Below are 22,782 nucleotides of genomic sequence, written 5' to 3'. Positions count from 1 at the left end.
TGGCAACATTCCAGGACTCCCGAGCCCCCCAAGGGTGGTCTCGGTCTCTCTGCACCACAGTCCTGAGGTGCTGAGATCCCACATCTCCCCCTTCTGTTTGCACCAGGAAAGCTTCTTTTGCTATCCGATTCATAGCGTGTTTTAAACATGCAAATATGCATGGGATAACAAGTATGAGGACTAGTAGAATTATTAAAACATAGAACCCTATTCTTAAAATTCCTCTCCAAATGGGAGAGATGTCAAAGAACTCTACCCTTAAAATTCCTCTCCAAATGGGAGAGATGTCAAAGAATTCTACCATACATTTTGCTTTTGCTGACTAATAGGTATATTACCCCCATTGCTTACTGCAATGAATGAAAGAATGATGCAGATAAGCATCATAAAACTCATGGCTTCGCTTCTATGTGAAATCATTCTTTCGCTTTTCTTTTCAGGACCTTAACAGAGAATTCCCCCAAAGTCCTTAGTTTCTTTTTATTTCTCTTCCGAGTCGTCTTGTGCTATCTGAGTCTCGACTCCTGTCTGAGTACTCGTCTCTTTGTTACTTGAATCATTGTTTCTGGGATCCGCGTTTTCATGTTCTCGCACTCGAAATAGTTTCACGTGTCGTACCGACACCCACGTCAGATCTCGATCTGTGGAGACACAAGCGAAAGCCTTGCCCCCCTCTAGGTGGCGCTGTCACCGGCCTCCCCAGGTCGGACGACAGCATGAGCTGGACTGCCCCTCGTCCTGTCGACTGCCGTGTTCGTGATCTCGTTTGAGACCGTGTCTGCCTGGCTTTTAATTCAGCTGGAAATGGAGCTTGAACACCAGAACGTCTCCCTTGAAGGGAAGGGACTGGGACTCCGAGGGTTATAACCAGAGGTACCAAGTCTGAAGAGGGTGTGGAGCCACTGGGACATAGGAACCCGAGCACGGCCCCTCCTCGCCCGAGACGTCACGGGCCCGCCCCCGCCCGCGCTCTACTCTCTGCGCATGCGTGCTCTCCGAGCCTCTCCCCGTCTCTCCTGGGCTGACGTCACTCTCCCCCCCTTGTTCCACCTCCGAGGTCTCCTCCCTCGGTCTGCCCCTGACTCTGTCTCTGTGTCCATTCCTCCCGCCGGTGTGTACGGTCTGCCCCCCGCCGGCACCCGGGCCCGCCCCGCCCCGCAATTCGAGCCGAATTTGTCCGCGGGTTTTTGCGAGTTCTGCCCGCCGCGCGCGTCTCCGGGACGGCCGCCACCCCCCGGCGCCGTGCTGACAAAAGCCGCACCGGGACATGTGTCTCCCGGTATCTCTTCACCCGCGCTCCCCGCCGGCTCTGCCGCTACCGCGCCGTGCCCCCGCGAGGAAGCGTCCCCCCCCGATCCCTTCTCTGTCCCCCTTCACCCCCCCCTCCGATCCTGACTCCCCTGTACTCTCCGGAGTTTCAGGACGCTTTAGGAGCTTCCTGGGGTTTCTGGGTTTTGGGACCGGGGCTTTAATATTTTTTCCTGCTCTCTTTTCTCGAGAGCCCTTTCCCCCTGGCTTCTTGAGGCCAGAAATAATTTTTTTTTTTTTTCCTGGAGTCTTGCTCCCCCACCCTTCTGTTGAGGATGCCGCAACGTTTCGTTGCTCTCCCAGTCTTTTCGACTGAACCGGTATGCTTTTCCAGCAATACCCTTGCCGACAAGAGCAGCTTTAATGTTGTCTCGTCTTTTTTGTCGTTAAGAAATATCAGTGCCTATTGATTTCCTGCCAAAACCCCACTTCTAATAGCAGGCATGTTTCGGCAAGTGGGTAATTAAGCCTTGCCCACAACAATAGCTGTTTTAATACTTTCTTTGGGATCTCTTCTGTGTGTGTTTGAGCCATGCCTTGTAAGGCGGACAAAATTTCCCGCTGTTCTTGGGAGAGTGTGGCCCCCATATTCTTATTTTTTGACCTTCTCACCGAATCTGTCGTCAGAGCTGTCCGAAGCCTCCCGTCTCTGTCCAGCAGGTCACAGGAGAAGAATCCAGAGGCGCCTTCCGGTCCCGATCCGGGCTGCTCTGCTACGAACTGTCTTCGGTAGAAGCTGAGAGATGTAATTCTCAGTGACTGCTGTTTTTTGCAGACTCTTCTGGCTGTTTTTTTTTTTTCTTCTTCTTTTTCTTTTTTCTTCAGGCTTCTCTCCTCAGGAGCTATCAGTGCTCTCCTGAGAACTCGTCCTAGATTGGAGCTGCTCTCTTTGCTCTTCAGCTCTTGAGCTTCAGCTCTTCAGGGCTGATCCCCCCCCGAAAGGGTTGGTGGGGAGTAGCCCAAGCAGGGAACGCCAGATGTCAGATCCCATTTTTCTCTTTCTCTTCTGTTTTATGGTTGATTTATGTTTGCTGGTTGTCGGTTTCTCTTCCCGGCTGATTTATGTCCGGAGATAGCTCAGGGATGCCACTTGCTCGGTTTCTCGGCTGTTTCAAAGACTTGGAAAGGCCCAGAGTGGCCTTGGACAGCCCAGCGCTTCAAAGGACGAGGAGAGACTTCTGATCTTGTTTCGGTCTCAGTGTTTATTAATTGTTTATCTAAAAGATTTTCTTTCAGCCCGACAGAGGTCTGCACAGCAAGTCAGCCATGGGCACACTCTCCAGCCTCCGGGGCGGTCACTTATCTTTATACCTAAAGTTACGTGTACAATATTTATGATTTTTCTCCAATACCTTCTACTCTTATTAACCGGTGCACTTCTAGTAAAGACCAATCCCAAAGTGCCACCATCACCACAGAAGATGGAGGCCAAGAAGAAGAAGAAGAAGGACAGGACACACCCCAATTCCTCCATCTTACTTCTTTAGACCCCCCTGTACAGAAATCCTAAACCCTGTGTTCTACACCTTAATTAACTTATCCCTTCACCATTCACCCAGTGAAATCCTCCCAGTCCTCATACAGGTGTCATCTCCTGTGTAGGATCAAAGTCCAGCCACCAGACACTTCTGGCAACATTCCAGGACTCCCGAGCCCCCCAAGGGTGGTCTCGGTCTCTCTGCACCACAGTCCTGAGGTGCTGAGATCCCACACATATGTTGCAGTCTATAACACACTATTGAGCCACCAGGTAATGAAGAAATCTCCTTTGCATTAACAGATGGAATTATGCTTATCTTTCCATAGTTTCCTTGTTTTCAGTCTCCGTTACTAATGTGTTCCAGGACCTACCAAGTATGAAGCAATAGTGAAACCATTTCTGGTAGCATGATCATGATGCCATACATGTTCTATTATTATTTTCCCTAGCAAATCCTGCTTACATTTTTCCAGTTTGTCGCAGACATTTCTCCACAGAAATCCTTTCTTTCGGATTTCTGTGTCTTCTGGAAGGCAGAGGCCTCAGAAGGGAAGGTAAACAATTGTTATCAGCTGCTGTGGAATGCAATAGGATTCACCTTGATTGGCTCATTTTTTATGTTTATAATTAAGGGCCAATCACCAGTGCAAGCTAGGGGACTGAGTCCCTGGACACAACTTTGTTTGGGATTCTTTTCTATCTATTCTTAGCTTAGCTAGCAGCTCTGCAAACCTCTCTCTATATTCTATTTAGTATAGTCATAATGTATTATATATATTATCTTAATAAATCAAGCCTTCTGATCAAGATACAAGATTCACCGTCTCTCTCTCACCAGCCGCGCCCACTCAGGTGCGGTAATACCAGTTGTTAGAAGTTTTTACTAGTTAATATAGAAAAATAAATTCTTAACAGAGCCCTCTGGTTATTTTGTCCCAGACTGCTTCAGAGCAGGCTTCCAAACATGCATTATTTCAAATGGGAATAGATGCATGTTATATTGATAACAATTCCTAACAAGGCTTTATTTGCTTAGATTAAGAGAAGAACATTTTCCACCTCTTCTATTAAAAATACTTTCTGTTGTTCTACACATACTTTTGCTTTTGTACATAGAGGATAGGTACCCTAAAAATTATGTACTTGGAAATTGAAGGGGAAACATGTTGCTGCACCCAAAACATTTATTGCAGGTAGAATCTGTAAAACCAGAAGTCTCTAAAGCACGACATAAATCAGTCCATAACAGCAGAGTGGATGTGCATAACACACCAGTGCACAACACACAACACGACACAGGGCTGCCTGGCATTCCTTCATTCCTGAGCCACGTCAGTGTGCAATAAGGGATGTGGGAGCAGGAGGCATCCCTCATTTTCCTTGATTGCTTCCTCTTAGATTTAGAGGGAGGGGATAGAATTTCTGTCTGTGTGTGCCAGGTTTACCAGCTGAGTGTGTATGGGGAAAATGTATGCAACCAGAGCCTGCCATTACCTGCTCAAGCAATGAAAAGATAACATGTGTAGTGTGCAGGTGCTCGCTCTGTAAGATCAGCATTCTGCAAAGACAAGGCCAGGACTGCATCCAGGTGGTTCCCTAGAAACTGATCTTTTCACTGCAGCCTGCACATTCTTTTATCATCCAGCAACTGGCACCACGGTAGGAGCAGGTCAGTGGGATTCTATTACAGCGACCTGTGTGGGCGCTGCTGGTGAGAGAGAGACGGTGAATCTTGTTTCTTGATCAGAAGGCTTGATTTATTAAGATATGATATATAATACATTAAGACTATACTAAATAGAATATAGAGAGAGGTTTGCAGAGCTGCTAGCTAAGCTAAGAATAGATAGAAAAGAATCCCAAACAAAGCTGTGTCCAGGGACTCAGTCCCCTAGCTTGTACTGGTGATTGGCCCTTAATTATAAACATAGGAAATGAACCAATCAAGGTGTCCCTGTTGCATTCCACAGCAGCTGATAATAATTGTTTACCTTCTCTTCGGGGGCCTCTGGCCTCCCGAAGATGCAGAAATCCAAAAGAAAGGATTTCTGTGGAGAAATGTCTGCGACAGGATTCCTTGCAGCTACTGTGAAATCATGTGCCTTATAATGACTTTATCTCTAAGGGACTAAAATCTCTATTGTCCCAAAAGGCAAACATCCTAACTCTCTAACAATGTAACAATACATACCTTTCTTATGTCCCTAGAGGTGCTCAAGGCCAGGTTGGATGGGGCTCTGAGCAACCTGGTCTAGTGGAAGGTGTCCCTGCCCATGGCAAGGAGGGTGAAACCAAATGATCCTCAAGGTTCCCTTTCAATCCAAACCACTCCATGATTCTACAATTCTGTGACTGTGATACATACACATATTCATGCTGAGTACCACTTGAGAATGATGGAATAGCACCCTCAGCAATTCTTTTTCTGTGCTTTTATTTAATGGATAAATAACATATGTTTGAGTGCCACTGATGATCTTACTGACACTTGGAAAGTCCCATTCCAGACAGCTGTTATTTCAGGGATACTTGCACAATTTCCCTATAACCTAGAGGTATCATTTCAAGGCCTGATTTTGTATGTGTGGTGTCCCACTCCTAGGGAAGGAGAGCACCCAACAGTCATAGAGGCTTGTGGTTGGAAAAGAGCAACAAAATCCAGAGGGTCTTCAAAAACTTACTAAGTTTTATTAGTAAATTATACACTTGGCACTGAAATCAGTATGAGTTAGTCCCTTATCTTCTACAGAGGAAGGAAGGAAGGAAGGAAGGAAGGAAGGAAGGAAGGAAGGAAGGAAGGAAGGAAGGAAGGAAGGAAGGAAGGAAGGAAGGAAGGACCAGGCTTGGCTCCTGCACCAATCCAGCTGGGAGGGTGCTCAGGGACCTGGGGCTGCCTCCTGGAACAGGAGGGAAACATGCAGCAGTAGAGCAGCATCTGGATGCAAATAAGACAGATGTGGGTGGAAATAGATGGGCCTTTCTGCTTGGAAAAATGTGATGTGAAAACAGAATAAGAGTATGCTTTTACAACATAGATTTGGGAAGGAATTCTTTCAAAAAGGATGGGATTTTTGGAGAAGACATTAATATAGTACAACCGAAATCATTCCATCAGAGAGGTAGTGCACATGTAAATCTAACTGTAGCTTTTCTTACAAGTACAATACAACCACCTTTCTTGGAAGTATATTAAAAATGAATTGTGGATGAGTACTCAGTTTATTCATTCAGAACTGTTCCCGAGTTCTTCAATTCTCTAATGGAGCTTATTTTCTTTCTTTTTGCTTCTAATGATGCAAAATTTTGATAAATTTATAATTCCACAAAAAGCTGTGTAAGTCTTACAATAATTATGCATTCCATGTTCAACATAAAGGTCACATCTGAGATAACTGCCTCACAGAAGTCCTATTTTAAAACTGTCTTTAATAAATTCACCATTTCAACAGATGGAGTAGAGAAGAGAGAAGACTAAGATGCATAATGGTAGAAACCCTGATGCAAAAAAGGGTTCCACAAAATATTCATGTCATATGACTTACACCTCCTATAGAGCTATGCAACCCAGTCACTCAGCATATGGTAAGTAACTTAGGAATAAACTAATAAATATAAAACAAACGTGACAATGCATTTGATAGTTCTGGCATGTTTATCTAGAACAAAATCAACACCATAGTCAATGCTGCATTGCTAAGAATGCAGAGTAATGTGCACACTCAAATGATTAGTCCATGATGGCAAAAAATGGACATAATTTTATGGAAACTTCATTAGTACAAAAATTATATTGAAACACTGTTGAGTAGGAGTTTCAAAATGTTCACTGTTTAGTGGGATCTCTTCTCCTTCTGATGAAATGATCTCATGTTTTACTAGGTTTTTTCTGTCTTCCATGCACTGCATGTTTTTAATTCCCATCTAATTTTGGTGTTCATGCCTCGACAGCAATCCGAGATACCTCAGCCTGACTGATATTCTTTAGATATACAGCATCAACCATACCCTTCAGCATGGACAGTACTTTTAAAGTCTGACATTGGTTTTGGCTTCAAACACATTGTCAGGACCTCTGGAATGAATTATGTAATAGTTTCAAGTCAGACAGAACCGTGAAATTAACATCTGTGTTGATATATCAGACTCACTGCATTTCATTGTATTACATTTGTATTGAGACAAAGAAACTTTTGACAAAAAGCATTCTTTCAGAGTAAATTTGATTCAAAGATGATTATTCACAAATCCTCTTGAAAGCTGTATTTCAGTGCTTATGCTTAGTGCTGTGTTTTGTCTCCAGTTTTACCTTCCAGACACTGGTTCCTTGGAACTTTTTCCCACTAACTTAGAGACCACTGTAATACCTACTTTTTTCTCCCAGTGAAGATTAACAGCAATCAAGTTATGTCTCAAACACCTTTTTCTTTTCTTTCTTAAATAATAAGGCATTTTGTTCAAGTCTGAGGTAATTTTGTGACTTTTTTGTGTATTTTCATGATTTGGTTTTTTGAAATGAGTCATTTGCTGTTGACTAATTTGAGACTCCCCAGAACCACATGTAAAAATAAGATCGTGTCTGAGCCCCTACTCACTAACCACATGATTTTTATACAAGAGAATTGAATAACTTGTTTTTGCAATGCCATCACAGTTCTAAGTTTTCTCTTCTTAAAATCCTCTCATATAAATCTCAGAGTTTCCCAAGATATATCAAGGTTCTGGAACAAGAAAGAATTTTCTTGGTGGATGAGGATAATGTTAGGGACTATTTAAATAAACTGGACATACACACTGGACCTGATGGGACACACCCACAAGTACTGGCCAAGGTAATTGAAAAGACATTCAATTATCTTTGGAAGGTCATGGCCACTGAGGCAGACAACTGAGGACTGTAAGAAAGCAAATTTCATTGAAAATGGTTCTCTCTTCAAACATCCAAAGCAGTCATAAAAAATGTCTTTTCTGGCCTTTACAGGGTATTGTGCAACATATTTTCTCAGAAAAGGTGTATTTTCTATAAAAAATCAACCTGAAAATCATTCCATAATACTATTTGAAAGTATTTAATTTAAAGTAATCAGATCCTACTATCTTTAATATGTAGCAGTACTCACAGAACCACAGTTTAACATCCATCTCTGTAAATAAACAGGGAAGTATTTTGCCTCGTGAAGAAATCTTGAAATATAGCTTTGAGCTAGATGCTGCAGGTTTCCTGAATGGAAATAATTATTCTTCTCGATTGCACTTACTGTCCCTGACCTAAAAGCAATCAAACTTAGGAGAGCAGCAAGGGGGCAGATGGCAAAAAGTAATCCAGGAATCTGAATCCCCCACATATCAACTACTCATCATTATCTCCCTCTGTGCCTACTCTCACCTTGTGATAAAAGGGAGCTCACTGGAGGTGACCTGTTTACCACATTCTTTGGAGGTTAAGCCAGACAGGAGAGCAGGGTAACCTGGGCAATTAGGCTAAATTCAGAGCCTACCTTAGCCCACAGTAACTGGCTGATAGGTTCCTCTCTTCAATGTACCTTCATGGTATAAATTTGTGACCACATGTGGTTTCTTATCAGAAGACGTGTAAGACAAAGACCAGGGCAAAACCAGATCTGATGTTATTGGCTGCTCTGCCAGTCTTCTGGCCAGCTAGTATAAACATTGTGGTTTTACACCTGGGAATTCAGATTCCAATGAAAAAAACAAAATTAAGTGTAATGGTTTCATATGTGAGAAAATTCAGCTGTGTCTGCCTAATGATGGGTGAGAATTAGGCAGACTTTTTTAAGATGCTTTGTGGGTCTTTTTGGTGAAGAAATGAAATAGATAAGGGACTCAGATATCATGATTTCAAAGAGACAGCAAGCAGTTTTTTGGACAAAATGGGACTCAATATTTTGTAGAGTGCTCACAGAACAGTATAAGCTATAAGGAATGGAATTTGTTCAACCATGAACACTTGATTCTTTCAGTTTAACATGGAGAAGAAAATCTTCCTTCTTATCCATTTAGATTGTGTTGAACTTCCACACTACAGTGAATAACTTACTACTGGTCTAGTAAGATGGTAAAATCTAACTTCTATTATCTTAAGCTTTAATTTATTTTTTGAAGTAATGACTCTGGTGAATAAGACAGCTCTTATTTGTAATCTGTTTTTCTAAGGCATCTTGAAAGTGTTAGATTACATTTTTGTATGAAAGAGCTGGTACTGAGGCATGGGATATGCCTGTACTGGTTAGTGGCTGGGCAAGCAGGAGTACCTGTAAACACTCAGGATCTAGGCTTTACAGAAATGATAGAGATCATCTGCTGAAACTTTCAACATCTGTACAGTAGATTTCCTTTATATCTACTGATGGAATATGTAAGAATTAGCAATTAAATATAAACTGACAGTTTAGATTGATAGTGTATATTAATTGCTAATTCTTACATATTCCATCATCTCCTTTGCACACTTTTTCTTTAAGCTAGCTCAGTCCTTGATCTTTGCTGCTGCCTTATTCAAAACTCAGGCCATCTTCAATGGACTCAGTACTTTCTAAACATCCACTGGGATTTAAAACCTTAATAGCCTAAAGTTTCCAACACAATCCTTCAAACAGAGTTAAGCCTGAAGGGTTCCTTACAGGCTTCTTGTCTGTTGTCTGCGGACAGACAACACAGTCAGGAGCAGGAATGTGGAGGAGTGAGTGCAGTGTCTGAAAACAAACCGCGCGCGCGTCTTCTCTCCCCCCCTTCACTCTCTGTAACACTCTTAAAGGTACAAAACTTATTATTATTCAACATAAACAGAATGAGACGATTGGGGATAAAAGCATCATACCCAGGACAAGAGTTATTTGATTTAGAGGTGTTAACACACTACCTTTTTTCTTGGTTCTTTATGTAAGGTACAAGAGGGAATAGCATGAAATCCTTTTTTGAGCTTTACTTTAGTATGCTTTCTCTCTTACTGGACAAGATCATCCCAGTTTGATTAAGCTAACTGCCTTAGGATAAGAAGAATGTCTCAAAACATCATCCTCTAGTTCCACACTTTGAAAATTACTTTTGGTTGTGGTCTTTTATTGCTTTATTCAGTCCAGATTCAAGCAGTGTGGTTGTAGAGGCATGTTCAGACATAGGGTTATAATTGGAATTTTTTTTGATAAGAGGTTCTTTTGTCACTTGAAATAGTACAGCAAATATTTTGATGAAGAGCTGTATTTAAACAATGCAGCAATCTATCAGAGCTGAGCAAGTTATTTTCCAGTGAACGTAGCTGATCTTTTTCTTGTATGTTCTTCCTCTATTTGACTTTTTGGCATATGGTTTCATCTTGCAGTGTGATAAATGTCTACTTCTCTGCACTGTCCTTTGCATGGACCTTGCTGCATCACTGTTACTAAAAGCACACAGTGGAAGTAATCTGTTGAATCTCCTGTTGAGAAACAGGAGTGAATAATGACCTTGTCAATCTTCAGTATCTTGAAGGAGGAAGGTGGTTGTGTCTAAGTGGAGTAAGGAATCTCTTCCAGAAAGGTTTAAAGATACATTGCAAGATGGCATTCTTATTTGAAGATCAGTTTCTTTTCCTCAGAGCAGGAACTGTTATATAGGTTTCTGGATCCTAGTTTGTGGAAATTCTTTTCCTTAATAGCGATCAAGTCACATCTGTTATCTCATTGTAGGAGAGTTTAAGTTCAGAATGATTATTTCCCACCTCCCTAATCACTTGGACCTATTTTCACTTGATCTTAGAACATGGTTTGAAAGGTGGGATACTTTTAAGATGTGTGCAAGAGCATCATCTTCAGTATTCTGTGTGATGTATTGCAGAAAGCAAAACCAAAGGGGCTGTCAGTGGCTTGTTGAAACATCAATAGTATAAACAGTTCTAGTTGTGATGTCTCACTGAAATATCTTCAGTTGTTTCACTGCTACAGTCTCTAGGGACCTTTGTGGGAAAGTAGTCTGTCTTGTTTCACTATTAAAATGCACTCTACAGCTGTACTAAAATAACTTCTACTTTAGTAGCCAGCATTACAGAATTTACCTATCTCGCGAGGTAGCTCAGGTCTGCTCTTTTTGTTTTCTGCTGCATAGTTTTTAATTGGCAAATATTATCAGTCCTATGTTTCTTGAAATGCCTAATGAAAATTACTTTTAAGAAGATAAACAAGCCACTCCAAACTTCTTTTAAAAACTGTACCCACCAACATCTGATATAGCATCAATCCCACTGGAACTACACTATAGGATCTCCCTAAATGATGATTCCTCATTTGGAAATTACTTTCAGATACTAGCTTGTTCTTAATAATTTGTATAATCTAATACTTTCTTGTCCAGAATAGCATAGAATATCAATTATTTATGTGAAACTACATTTATGAACTACATCTGTAATCTCATCAGCAATGAAATTACTTTTGGCTGGTTGAACCTAAAAACCAACGTTGATTGTAATTTTTGGAGATTAACTTAATCAGTTGCTACTTATTTGGATCTTTTGTGTTTGGCATGTTTACTTACTGCTCATAACTTATTCTTATTACTCATAATTTTTTTGTTCTCAATTTCCCTGGTGTCTACACTCTACCTTCTCTGTTCCTGGCTGTCAGTTTGTCTAGTACTATATATTTTTTCTTGGGTTTAGGTTCTGTTAAAGAAAATCCTCTCATCTTATGACTTTGTCGAGTGCTTCTAGTTTATTTTTTAGCTATTGCAAGTAAAGCAATATTGATACTACAAGTTAAGGGACACTGATAGGTGCTCTGATACTAACTTGAGTGGGAGAAGAGATTTGCTTTTCAGTAGAATTGCTTGCTGTTCTCCCAAATATTCCATGTAAACAAGGTGGAAGAGCAAATCAGCGTCACAGCCTTCAGAAGCAGTGGCAGTGGCTTGAGATGTTAGTATCTACTGCCATCAACACTATTTTGTTCTGATTGTAGAATGCTAAGTGCTTGGAATGGATCTTGAAGATCATCTAGTCCCAACCCCTCCTGCTCTAGGCAGGGACACCTTTCACTAGACCAGATTGTGCAAGGCTTTTTCCAGCCTGGCCTTGAATGCTTCCAGGGTTGGGGCATCCAGAGCCTCCCTAGGTAACCTGTTCCAGTGTCTCCAGGGTTACCTCTTTATTGTGACTACCATAGTTTAGGCCACCTAGCTGAAGTTCCTTCTTGCATTTTGTACCCATTTTTCCTAGTTCTACCACTAGAGTTCCTGACAATAAGTCCCTTTCTGGCTTCCCTACAGGCCCCATTCAGATACTGGAAGTTTGCTATGAGGTCTCCATGCAATCTTCTCCAGGTGACCAGCCCCAACTTTTCTAGCCCATCTTCATAGGAGGGGTGCTCCAGTTGCCTAATCATCTTTGTGACCCTTGTCTGGACTTGTGCTAACAGGTCCCTGTCCTTTTTATGTTGGGAGCTGAATGTAGTGTCTCAGGTGGGATTTCCCAAGAGCAGAGGGGCAGAATTGCCTCCTGTGACCTGCTGGCCATTGTCTTTTTAGTGTAGTCCAGGATTCTGTGTGGCTCTCTGGGCTCCAAGTACCCACAGATGGCTCATGTTGACTTTTTCATCAGCCATCACCCCCAAGTCTTTCTCCCCAAGCCTGCTTGCAATCACATCTCTGCCCAACCTTTAGGTGAGAAACTGGATTATTCCATTCTTGACACTGGACCTTTTTTGTCCTGGTATCTGCTTTAGCTGCAGTCTGGCTATGCCAATACCTTTTGACATATTGTAATACCAAGATTGTCTGAAGAACCATTGAGTGTGCTCTGAAATAGTTGAAGACAGTAAATGCTTCTATGATTTTCTGTGTTGTACATTTTCAATGCCAAACCTCTTGTGGCATGCTTCTGGCTGTAGCACAGTGCCTCCAAGCGTGTGACACTTGGTGCCTATTGCTAGTCTTAGGTCTTGTTCTGTGTATTGCTATCCAAGCTGGTGCTGCTTTCTACAGGAACCTGAATTTTAACAAGCTCTCTGAAAGTCAATGTAATACATTACAGCTTAATTTCTCTGGCTCAGACTTTGCCTGCACATGGGTTATTCTGTGCCTGTCCTATTGTTTTGGATGATCAGAGCTGAGTTCAGTAAACCCATGTGACTGTAGTTACATGCCGAAGTTACATGAACAACTTCTTTCATTCAAAATTTCATAGAATTCTACTGAAAATGTTCTTTACCTTTCCGTGTTGTATTTTTCTGTACTTTTATTTTGAGCCATGGTCATAAATTTTTTGCTCTTCCCACTTCTAAGTGGTACCTTTGGGTACCTGTTGAGTCAAGGGGGAACTTAGGAAAGAATTCTTTTATCTCTTGATTACATTGTTGCTGGTAAAAGTGTTAAGCTCCTTTTTTTTTGTTGTCAGTTGAAACATAATATTAATGTATTACGTAGTGATGTAGATTTAGGCCTTTTGTGTCTTGACTGGTATTTGCAGAGGCTGTGGTTGCTCTCAGATATTTAAATGTTGGTGTGCTGTGTGTAAGTATGAACCTGCTCAGCAATCTGGCTGAATGTAACACTAGGATTAAAATTTGCCAGAAGTAAATGAGCTATCAAGTGTGGAAGGGCTTAAGGATTGAGTCCTTTGGATTTTGGGAAGGTTCAGATTGATGTCTTTCAATAATTAGAGTTTAAGATTCTTTGACTACTTGTAGTTCACTGATTACTCTAAGGAAAAGGGAAATATTTAGCCTATAGGTGGGTTACTTTTTCAAAGTTATTTAAAGGCTTTGTCCAGTACATGGAACTTCATCCTTCTCAGGCTCTTCACCTTGTATAACTATGAATGTGCTGTCTTTACAGGCTTCAAGCTCCAGAGGAGGCACGGGACCAATTTCATCTGGCCAGACTGAACTGCAAGAAATTTGCTTTTGTGCATGTGGCTTTTGCACAGTTTGAGCTATCACAAGGTGTGTAAAAAAACAAAAACAACTAAACTTGTTTGGTGTTGCTGTTCTGTGTTGTTCTCCATTTTGTTGTTTTAAACTTCTGCTTCCTTACATAATTTGTAAGTAAACTGATAGGTATTGAATCAGAAAGAAACAAATTGGGATTTTTAAAATTGAAATTTACTGAGAACGTGTGTTCACTTTTAAAGTGAAAATATGCACACCATTCATTGTTTTTTTCTGTTTTAGAAATAACTTTCAGACTAGGTGGAATTTGTTAGTAGTTTCTACTTTTCTAATTTAGATCTTGCAGTGGAAGGCCTTTTGAGTAAGGCTCCTCCTGCATGGAAGGAGGCTCAAATACTTTGCTTGCTTGTGGAAGAAATTCTGTCCTCTTCCAAAAAGCATTTGTAGATTGTTTTTTATTAAACCAAAATACACTGCCAGTGTGCAATTTGGTTGCCCTGGTACTCGCTGGCAAGGCTGTGTTGGCTGCCCACAGGCTTGTAGGCTTGTGGTTTTGGATCTTTTGTATCTTTTATTTCCATGGGTGATTTGAGCAGTGACATATTTTGCCCTGGGTATTTCTTCCTCTGACAGTTTGCTCTATACAGAAAGACAAGCACATTCCATGAAAGCTGTTTTCTTATTTGAATGGAAAAAACTTGATGAATATATTAATTTTTTTGTGATTTGTTTTCTTTCATGTTTTTTCAGTATCATGCAAGTTATTGTATATTGTTGTATGTTGTATATATTTCTCATACTGCTTAGTATGAGAAATTCTCCCCAAACTTAGCTACACTAAATAAATTAATCTGTCTATTCTACATTCTAGATTCTGAATACATTTTACTGGTTATCTGTCTGTCTTTACTTCTGTTTATTTTCCACTGATAGTGGTTTTGTCTATACATTTTTGCTTCAGTGATACTTTTTAACTATATTTTAGGATATTGTTTAGATGCTCAAAGTGTGGCCCATGAGGCAGAGCCATTTTGTTAAAATCAAAGTTGATACTCATTTGTCATCTGAGATTTTCCAGCTTTTCTTTTCTGATGAATTGATTGGCATTAGAGCAGGAAAGGCTATGAACCAACTCTCCCCTCCCAGAAGTATGTTATGTTTTGTGAATGACTCCTGTACAGGATGGGGAAAAAAAAGACAAAAATCTGCTTGTTTTTGTCTTGAAATTATACAGTTTCTGTGTTATGCCTAAGTCAGTTATCTGACCAGTCTTGTTCTAATATAAACCTGTGGTATTGAACTTCTAAACAGTAGTAAAAAGATGATGATAATTTATTTAGTGAGCACTGGATGTTTATTTAAACAGATAATTAAACACTAATACTGCAATAACAAAGATATTGTTAAATAAGTGTAATAAAACCTATTGTGTAGTTTAATAAAGTGTAGAAATGCTGCTACAGGTTACCAGTGACTAAATTCATCCTGTAGTTATGGGATGTGTCCATGCAGTAGTTTACCTTACTTTGACAGTAAGTAATCAACCTAGAATGAAGTGCTAATCCCAAAGGAAATAAGCCAGTTATGATCGGCTTTGTTTTATCTGCAGTGTGCTCTCTGATGTGTATCTGTTACCCTTGAGCTGATCTAGGTGTCCTTTAGTAATGTGTATGGAGCTACAGTGTCCCTGCTGGGTGCTCAAAGAGGATTAGTGGGACATGTGAGTTGTAAATTGTTACTTAAGAGTGCTGTTCCTTTTTCACTGTGTCCACTTAGGCCAGAGGGAAAGGAGGGTAGTGCTTTGTTGCTTCTTCATCCCAGTGATTTCAGCAGTGCTTGGCACACCTGTCAGTGCTTTCTTTTGCATTAAGAAGAAAAACTTAATTGCACGTTCTCTTCCTTAGCTCACAGTTTTGCTCAAGATAAAAGCTCAAGTTGTGAAATTAGATTTGGTAAATTGATGTTGATTTCTTAATAATTTAATATTAATGACTTGGAAATGAGGTGACACAGTAAAGGTGCCATTCTGTTTTTTGTGGCTCTTTTTTTACTAAAATACTGAGTAAAATTTCATTTAAGTCCCCCAGATGAAGAGTTGTCTTGTCATTACTTGGGTGCCTTGGGTGGTGTGTTTGAGGATGATTTGCTGTGAATTGGTCAGAACTCATGACCATAAAACTCTACTCTTGACTGTTTCAAATCTTATGCCAGGGTGCTTGATTCAGGCTTTTGGCATCTGATGAAGTGGACTGGTTGGAATTCAGAAATATTTCTGGCTTGATTTTGTGCCTTGGTTCCTCATCTGTTAAGGGGGATGAAACAGTTTTTCACATACATGTTTTGATGTCATGCTCTTTCTTACTCAGGGTACTAGGAGGAATTACTTCCAAGTAGCAGGTCTTGTTGAAGCAATGTGTGGTTACTAAATATAGCAAAAGGTAGAATCAGAATGCTGGTTAAGGATTCTTAGAGCCTATCCACTTTGCTAATGATTTAGGAGAAAAAACAGTATTGGACTATATGGTTAAAAACCAAATTGTAACAAATTAGCACAGAATTTGTTTAAATGAAATTATAGCTCATCTAATTTTACTGCTTCCTTGCTTCATGTTTGGCATTATCCATTTAATATTCTTAAAATAGATTACTTAAAGCATAAGTTCCTGGTACCTATACTGCACTTCCAGCATCCTGAACTACAGGCAACAGTGATGTCTAAGTTCATTTATGAGTGGAGTTTTGAGTGCAGGGGACATGTGTATGCTATTATGCATATACTTGAGTATTTCTTATAATATATATGTAGCATAAAGTTAAGAACCAAGTGGTTTGTTTTGCTGCTTTGGAATGGAGGAAGAAGGGCATTTGACGTTTCAGGGGCATTGACAGCTGTAGCAAACCATTGCATCATTTTGCCCAGATGTTCTTCAAACTAAGTGAAGTATTGTGGTTACAGTACACTTTTTTCTTTATTTGACTTTTTCTAATAGATGCCTATGTACATGTTTACATATGTAAATTGACTGCTTCAATATGGTTTGTTAACACATTCCCTTTCCCACCCCAGCTCTCTTCAAAGTTCTCTGTTTATGCCATTTAGTAATGTCTAAAACTGTAATGAAAAAATATCCTTGCTTTTCTTTCCCCTTTTTAAACTGTAGTGCTGTCCAGAGTTGTTGTTTTATTTCACAACAGCTGGTTTTAAATGTGATTTCTATTAAGTGCATTAAAGATGTTTGTTAATATATGCATAACACAATTTTTACCTGGTCAGATCTAAATGGAAGTCCATAAAAGTCATATTCCTTGCTGATACGACAAAAAAAAAAAAAAATAGAATGAGTACAGTTTTCTTATAGTTCCTATAACACTAAAAAATACTGAGAATACATACTTTGCGGCTTGATGTTCAATTTAATGTGTGATTTGCTTTTAACTATTTCCAGGCAGTTTCCTTAAAATGGCAATGTAAGGGGAGATGTCCCTAATGAACAATGGCTTCATAGAACTATGCAAAGTGAATATAAGACAACATGAATGTAACCATCTTGTTAAAAAAATCTTGCCCCAGTGTAATTGTTTTTTTTTTTACTTCTGTGATTTCTAACTCTGCTTCTTACACTTAGAAAATGAGAAGAAGTGTAAGCAGATCCTTCAGAAAGCTGTGGAGTGCTCTGCTGTTCCTCTGGAATTGTTGGAAACTGCTCTGCAAAACTTACATTTGAAAAAAAAGCAGTTACTCTCAGATGAGAAGGAGAACTTTGCAGGTAATTGCAGTTTCTTAAAATACTGGTTGCTTATGCATGTTGTGATTCTAGATTGGAAAAAATCACTAGTGTTTGTCCCTTCTAGATACAAACTCAGAATCTCTATTGCCCAATAAACAGATATATTTGTCTGTATTATAAATCTCATTCCTTCAATGCTTGTTTCCATCTTCAGTGCAGTGACTGCAGTTTGCAGGAGCTGTGCTATGGTCAGTCCTGTGATTCTGCAGAGGGTGTTTCTCTGGCTGTCAGCAGGGATTTGCAGTTTGTAATAGAGACTGACAGCTCTAAGTGTGAAGTAAGAGCTACTGTTGGTAGAGAAGAATTACAACTGAAATATACAGACTAAACTATATTATATAGGTTGTTTGGAGATGTATCTTGTGGCAGACTGGGAAAGCTTTGACAGTCATTTCAGTGAAGTCAAATCTAGGAAAAACAATAAATTTCAACTTTATTTTGGACAAAACCCATATGTTTGTCAGTACAAAACTGAAGTGCTTGGCTGTATTGTAAATCCCAAGTGATCCTTTTTGATGGGTATATATTTTCAAAAAGGGAACAGGTTTTTCTTGAAGCTTTCAAGAGATAAATTTTTTGGAGTGGAATTGAGAAAAAATATGGTTTGACTTCAGCTTTGGAGTGTGTGTAGCTAACTCTTTCAAGAGTGATGTCTAACACTTCCATATTTTTGCATTGTGTGAGGACAAGATTAATGTGAAATAGATCTGATTTAATTTCCTTAGGGATATATCTTCAGCAGTGGTGTTTGAGATTTGCTTTGTGCCTATTGAATCAACCTTTGACTGAAACACTAGTGGGGGTGAACTCTTTTAATAGTATTCAGTTATGGCATTCATTTCTAATAAACTCTATTTTCTGTCTTATTCTGTTTATCATTAATTGGTTATAGACATCATAAACACCACTGCTGATGTACTGTGCCACAGGAGAATATCTTGAAGGATACCAATACCCTTCATGGATTGTATCATTTTTTGCTGACATTGACTTGCTGCTGCAGGGCTAAGGAAATACCTGTGAAAATGAATGGCAACACTGCCTGCCAGTTAGGAAGCAGTGAACTGTGGGGCAAGAGTAGGCTCATTTATTTTTTCATCTGTATTGGTTTGTAATTAGGTATTTGAAAATGCAAACTATTAATTTAGTTATTTAAAGAATAAAGTTTAAAAGGTAAATAACACCAGACTTGAAATATCTCAAACTCTGGGACATAAAAGGGGTAAAACACTGAATTTGGCTTTAAGTGAATTTATATGGTCCTCTGGAGCAACAAAGGCTATTTTAGTATATTGGCATTTAGGTATTTTTTGTATTACCATTTGAAGAGCTGCTTTTTAAAGTTTTATTTGAAAATGTGAATGCTGTATATGTAAATGCATTTGTTCACAGCTTCAAAAGATTGTACAGAATGTTTTTGACAGTTACATGCTGTTAGTGTTGTGATGCAAATATAAACCATGCATCAAGTCTAGAAACCTTTGGTCTAATTCCTTTTTTTCTCTTTCATTCATGCACAGCAATCTAAAGTAGTTGACATACCAGGTACAATCAAACATGTTCAGTTGGGAAAATGGAGTTTAGTATTTCAGAAATGGAGAACCACTTTAGAATTGTTTTGGGTGGAAGAAAGCATTAGGTCATGGGGTCCAGCTGTGGTAAGGGGTATCATAAGAAGCAGATAGGCTGTCTTAGACTGTGAAGGAATGAAGGTATTGTAGATCACCAGCTGGCTGTGAGAGTCCAGTGGCCAGCTTGTTGGTTTAAAAATAAAAATCTTTGGGGAAAAAAGTGTGAGTTGGATTTGTGAGATGGTGATGGTCCTGGGTTGGTAATAAAACTACACTGTACACTGAGGCACTTGTTTTATTTAAATGAGTGGTTGGGTCTATTGGCATAAGTAGTTCATAAAACGTTAAGTATTGGAAATAGCCAATACTGCACTGTTCACCTACCAGAAGTCTGACTTCTGGCTGAAAGTAGAAAAGGGATATGGGACAGTTGAAAAGAAAAGTAAAATCCATTTTAATGAGCTAAAACAAATTTAAAAATGGAAAGTACTATATAGAAGTCCTTAAATTGTGATTTATTGTAAGGCTGTGGATAGCTGTGGATCTTGTTGGTTAAGCAGACAATTTCCTATACTGACAATTTCTTATACAAGGCCTATGTGATGTAAAACATCATATTATATAGTGTCTTAGTTAGAATCTTTGAATGGTTTGGGTTGGAAGGGACATTGAAGGGACATTGGAAGGGACATCATCTAGTTCCAACCCCCTGCTATGAGGCAAGAATACCTTCCACTAGACCAGGTTGCTCAAAGCTTTCAACCTGGCTTTGAACACTTCCTGTTGCCTTTGATTTTCTTTTTTTTTTTAATATGCTCTTTGATGTCTGTCTTAAAAAAAAAATCTTGTAGCATTGAAGAGATCTTAATCAAAATAACCAGATACAAATTTACATTTTTGAAAAAGGGTTTGTCAGAAAAATAGCTGAGTTCAAGTGATTGTTTATCTGAAGGTGCTTAAAATAGCTTGTACTCCACATTGTTCCCTAAATGACAAATTAAACTGTGTTGTAATGTGAATGTGTGTTCATTAAGGTGTTGATACATTTTCATTTGTGTATTCTGAGTTCTTGTGGTTTCTTTGTCTCTAAGAAATGACCTTCCCTTCACCTTTAGAGAAAAATAATGTGGAAGACAGTGTTGTTCTGAACTGTTTATTTGTGGGTTTGAGGTTCTATAATGATTTTTCAAATAACTTGAATTCTGACTGTGTTTATATCTGAAATATATACTTTCACAAAGTTTATTAAGTTGACTTGACACTTAATTTTAAGATTAATGTAGAACTTCATAAAACTACTGCTAAATATTCATTGATCAAGCAAGAGTCTCTTCTGGATTAAGATGGGGCTGGTGAATGAGCTTTTTGCTATTGCCTGCCTTGATACTCCCTGACATTGCACAGCTTATATGACCACTCTCAAATTTGCTGTCAGTGAGATCAGCTGGTTCAATTTAACCCAATTAATTGCTTAGAATAACTTAGTTGAATTTGTCTGATATGATCTGAATGTAACTATTTTCCCTACAGTATCAAGTACACAGGAGTCTGGACTTCAGAATATAGGTGGAAATCACAGAAGCTTAAAAAAGAATGATTCTAGTGAAAATTCTTCAACTATTAACAGATCTTTATTTAGGTAATGTCTTAATTTCTTATTTAATGCTTTATAACATCATTTAAACCAAAAGTAAACACATACACTGCAGTGTTGTGTGTTTTGTGGGGTTTTTTTGTTTATTTTTTTTCTTTTAGGGAAGAGAAGTCACAGGAGCTGAGTGCTCTAGTTAATTACCACAATCCATTGAGACCACTAAACAAATCTAACCAGGTAAAACATGTAACATTTTCTTTAAAATCTTAAACTCTTTATTTTGCTGTACACACCTGGTAACTTTGAATTTGTTCTAAGATTTGCCCATTTGGGAGGATTCCTATTACCCTGGTATCTGATGATGGTGATGACATGGAGGATTCAGATCTCCCACTCACGGCCAGTGTTACAGAGAGGTATGGTTATTGGGTTTACCTACAACACCACAGACTTTAGTAGTCCTTTTCAATGATACTTTTATTGGATAGTGGAAATGTCAGATGTCAATGTCAAATTTGACCTGAAGAATAGAGACAAATAGTCAGTATAGTTGCAATGGGTAGTGCAGTAACCTACTTCAAATCTTATGGAAATTCTTTGTATGAAAGCATGTGAAGATGAAGAGAAAGCGTGTTCTGGCTAATCAGTAAGCTCAAAAGAAATGGAAATTAAAGTGGAAATAAATTTTGTTCAAAATATTTAAGTTTATGTAGTCCAGTTTTTAAAAAAAGGGAGAAAATACAGTCTTGTAACTGAAGATATTTTTAAATCCTCATTTTGCAGGACTTCTTTGTATTGCTTCTCACTTTGCTGAGTAAACCTGCTTTTCTGTTTATTTGAAACTTGTAGCCAAGTCTTCACACAACTACTTTTTTCATCTCTTTCACAAAAAAGACCATTGCCTCACTGTGTTGGCATGTGATGTAACTAAGAATGTTACTTCAACAGGCAAATGTCCAGCTCCAAACAAACAGCCTTTGTTGCACCTTTTCCACCATCAGAACCAAAACCTTTTGGGCATGATTCGTGCAGCCTGAGAGATTTGCAGGTAACTTAAATGTTTTTTAAATACATGAAGGAACTCTAGCTATCCTATGATATTAGTAAAAAAGATAATAACAGCTTTTTCAATTTGAGAAAGAAATAATGTAAGATTTCCCTTTATGTAATCATTTGTGGATAGAAACATTCATTATGGCTTTTAAACTTGAAATTTGTTATGCGCAATAGGGCATTAAAAAAGAGCTTTCTCTGCTCCTATCTGATGTACTGTTCAATGGGAGTGGTGTTTGGAATATGATTTATGAAGAGGAGATAAACAGATTTCAACTTGACTATAGGACCTTTTTCAGCTGAAGTCATGACGTTTACCATGGGAAGACCCTATTTAAGGAAGTCAATTCAACTCAGTGCTCTATGGAGCCATAAATTCCAGCTTTTGATAGAGATTTTTTTTCATCAAAAACCAAATGTCTTGCATTACTATGTCTTATATTTTCATGTCCCATGTCCTCATCTGCTAAAAGAAAATTCCAGAATAGAAAGCACTTAGGCTTTTATTATAGAAACTGGATTATGAAAATTCAGAATGTTGATGCATTTAAAAATAGCATCAGTAATAGTTGTCTGTGTAACCTGCACAGTTCCCTGAGGCATGTTTGCTTTGCAGTGCACCTGCCACTTAATCACCATAAGGAAATGGCTTTTGTATACTATTCCTGAGTTTTCCTTTGATTTTTTTTTAAGATGCTTTTTATGTTCTTTAGTCCTTACAAGAAAAAACAGCTTTACAGATGTTGGATGAGGGCAGCTCAGAAACAGCTACCAATTCAACTGTAACTCTCAAAACCAAAATGGATGCAAGTCTAGTGACAAAAAGAGCAGGTAACATTAATGTCATGTCTGAGTAGTTTGAAATCGAATGCGCATTGAAAATGTGCTAATCTGCATTTTTTAAAAAATGTGTTGCTAAATAAAATGTTTTCAAAAAGTGGAAATTACTGCATTATTAACATACCTTTGGGGAATAATTCTTCAAGTTCTTTCAAAAACAGTTTTGTTGTATTTCAGAAATACTTCACTTAGATATTGCATGGATTTTGACTGTTATGTGAAGTCAGCTAAAAATAGGGATGGTATTAGATTACATTCTATTGTCTTTCTGGAA

The 22,782-nt window shown here is 38.9% G+C and overlaps 1 protein-coding gene across 1 annotated transcript in view; it reads left to right on the top strand.

Annotated features, from left to right (window-relative positions):
• Positions 1-22,782, top strand: part of LOC134431535 (dual specificity protein kinase TTK-like) — a 35,924-nt gene that overhangs the window by 1,427 nt on the left and 11,715 nt on the right. The window contains 7 exon segments of the mRNA XM_063179531.1: positions 13,610-13,716; positions 17,289-17,429; positions 20,552-20,660; positions 20,777-20,852; positions 20,934-21,031; positions 21,564-21,663; positions 22,382-22,499. Coding sequence (XP_063035601.1) covers positions 13,610-13,716; positions 17,289-17,429; positions 20,552-20,660; positions 20,777-20,852; positions 20,934-21,031; positions 21,564-21,663; positions 22,382-22,499 — 749 coding nt within the window.

This window comes from Melospiza melodia, chromosome W (assembly GCF_035770615.1).
Source record: "Melospiza melodia melodia isolate bMelMel2 chromosome W, bMelMel2.pri, whole genome shotgun sequence".
Classification (NCBI taxonomy): Eukaryota; Metazoa; Chordata; class Aves; order Passeriformes; family Passerellidae; genus Melospiza; species Melospiza melodia.
Note: the sequence above shows the minus strand (reverse complement) of the source record. Positions and strands in the feature narration are given on the sequence as shown.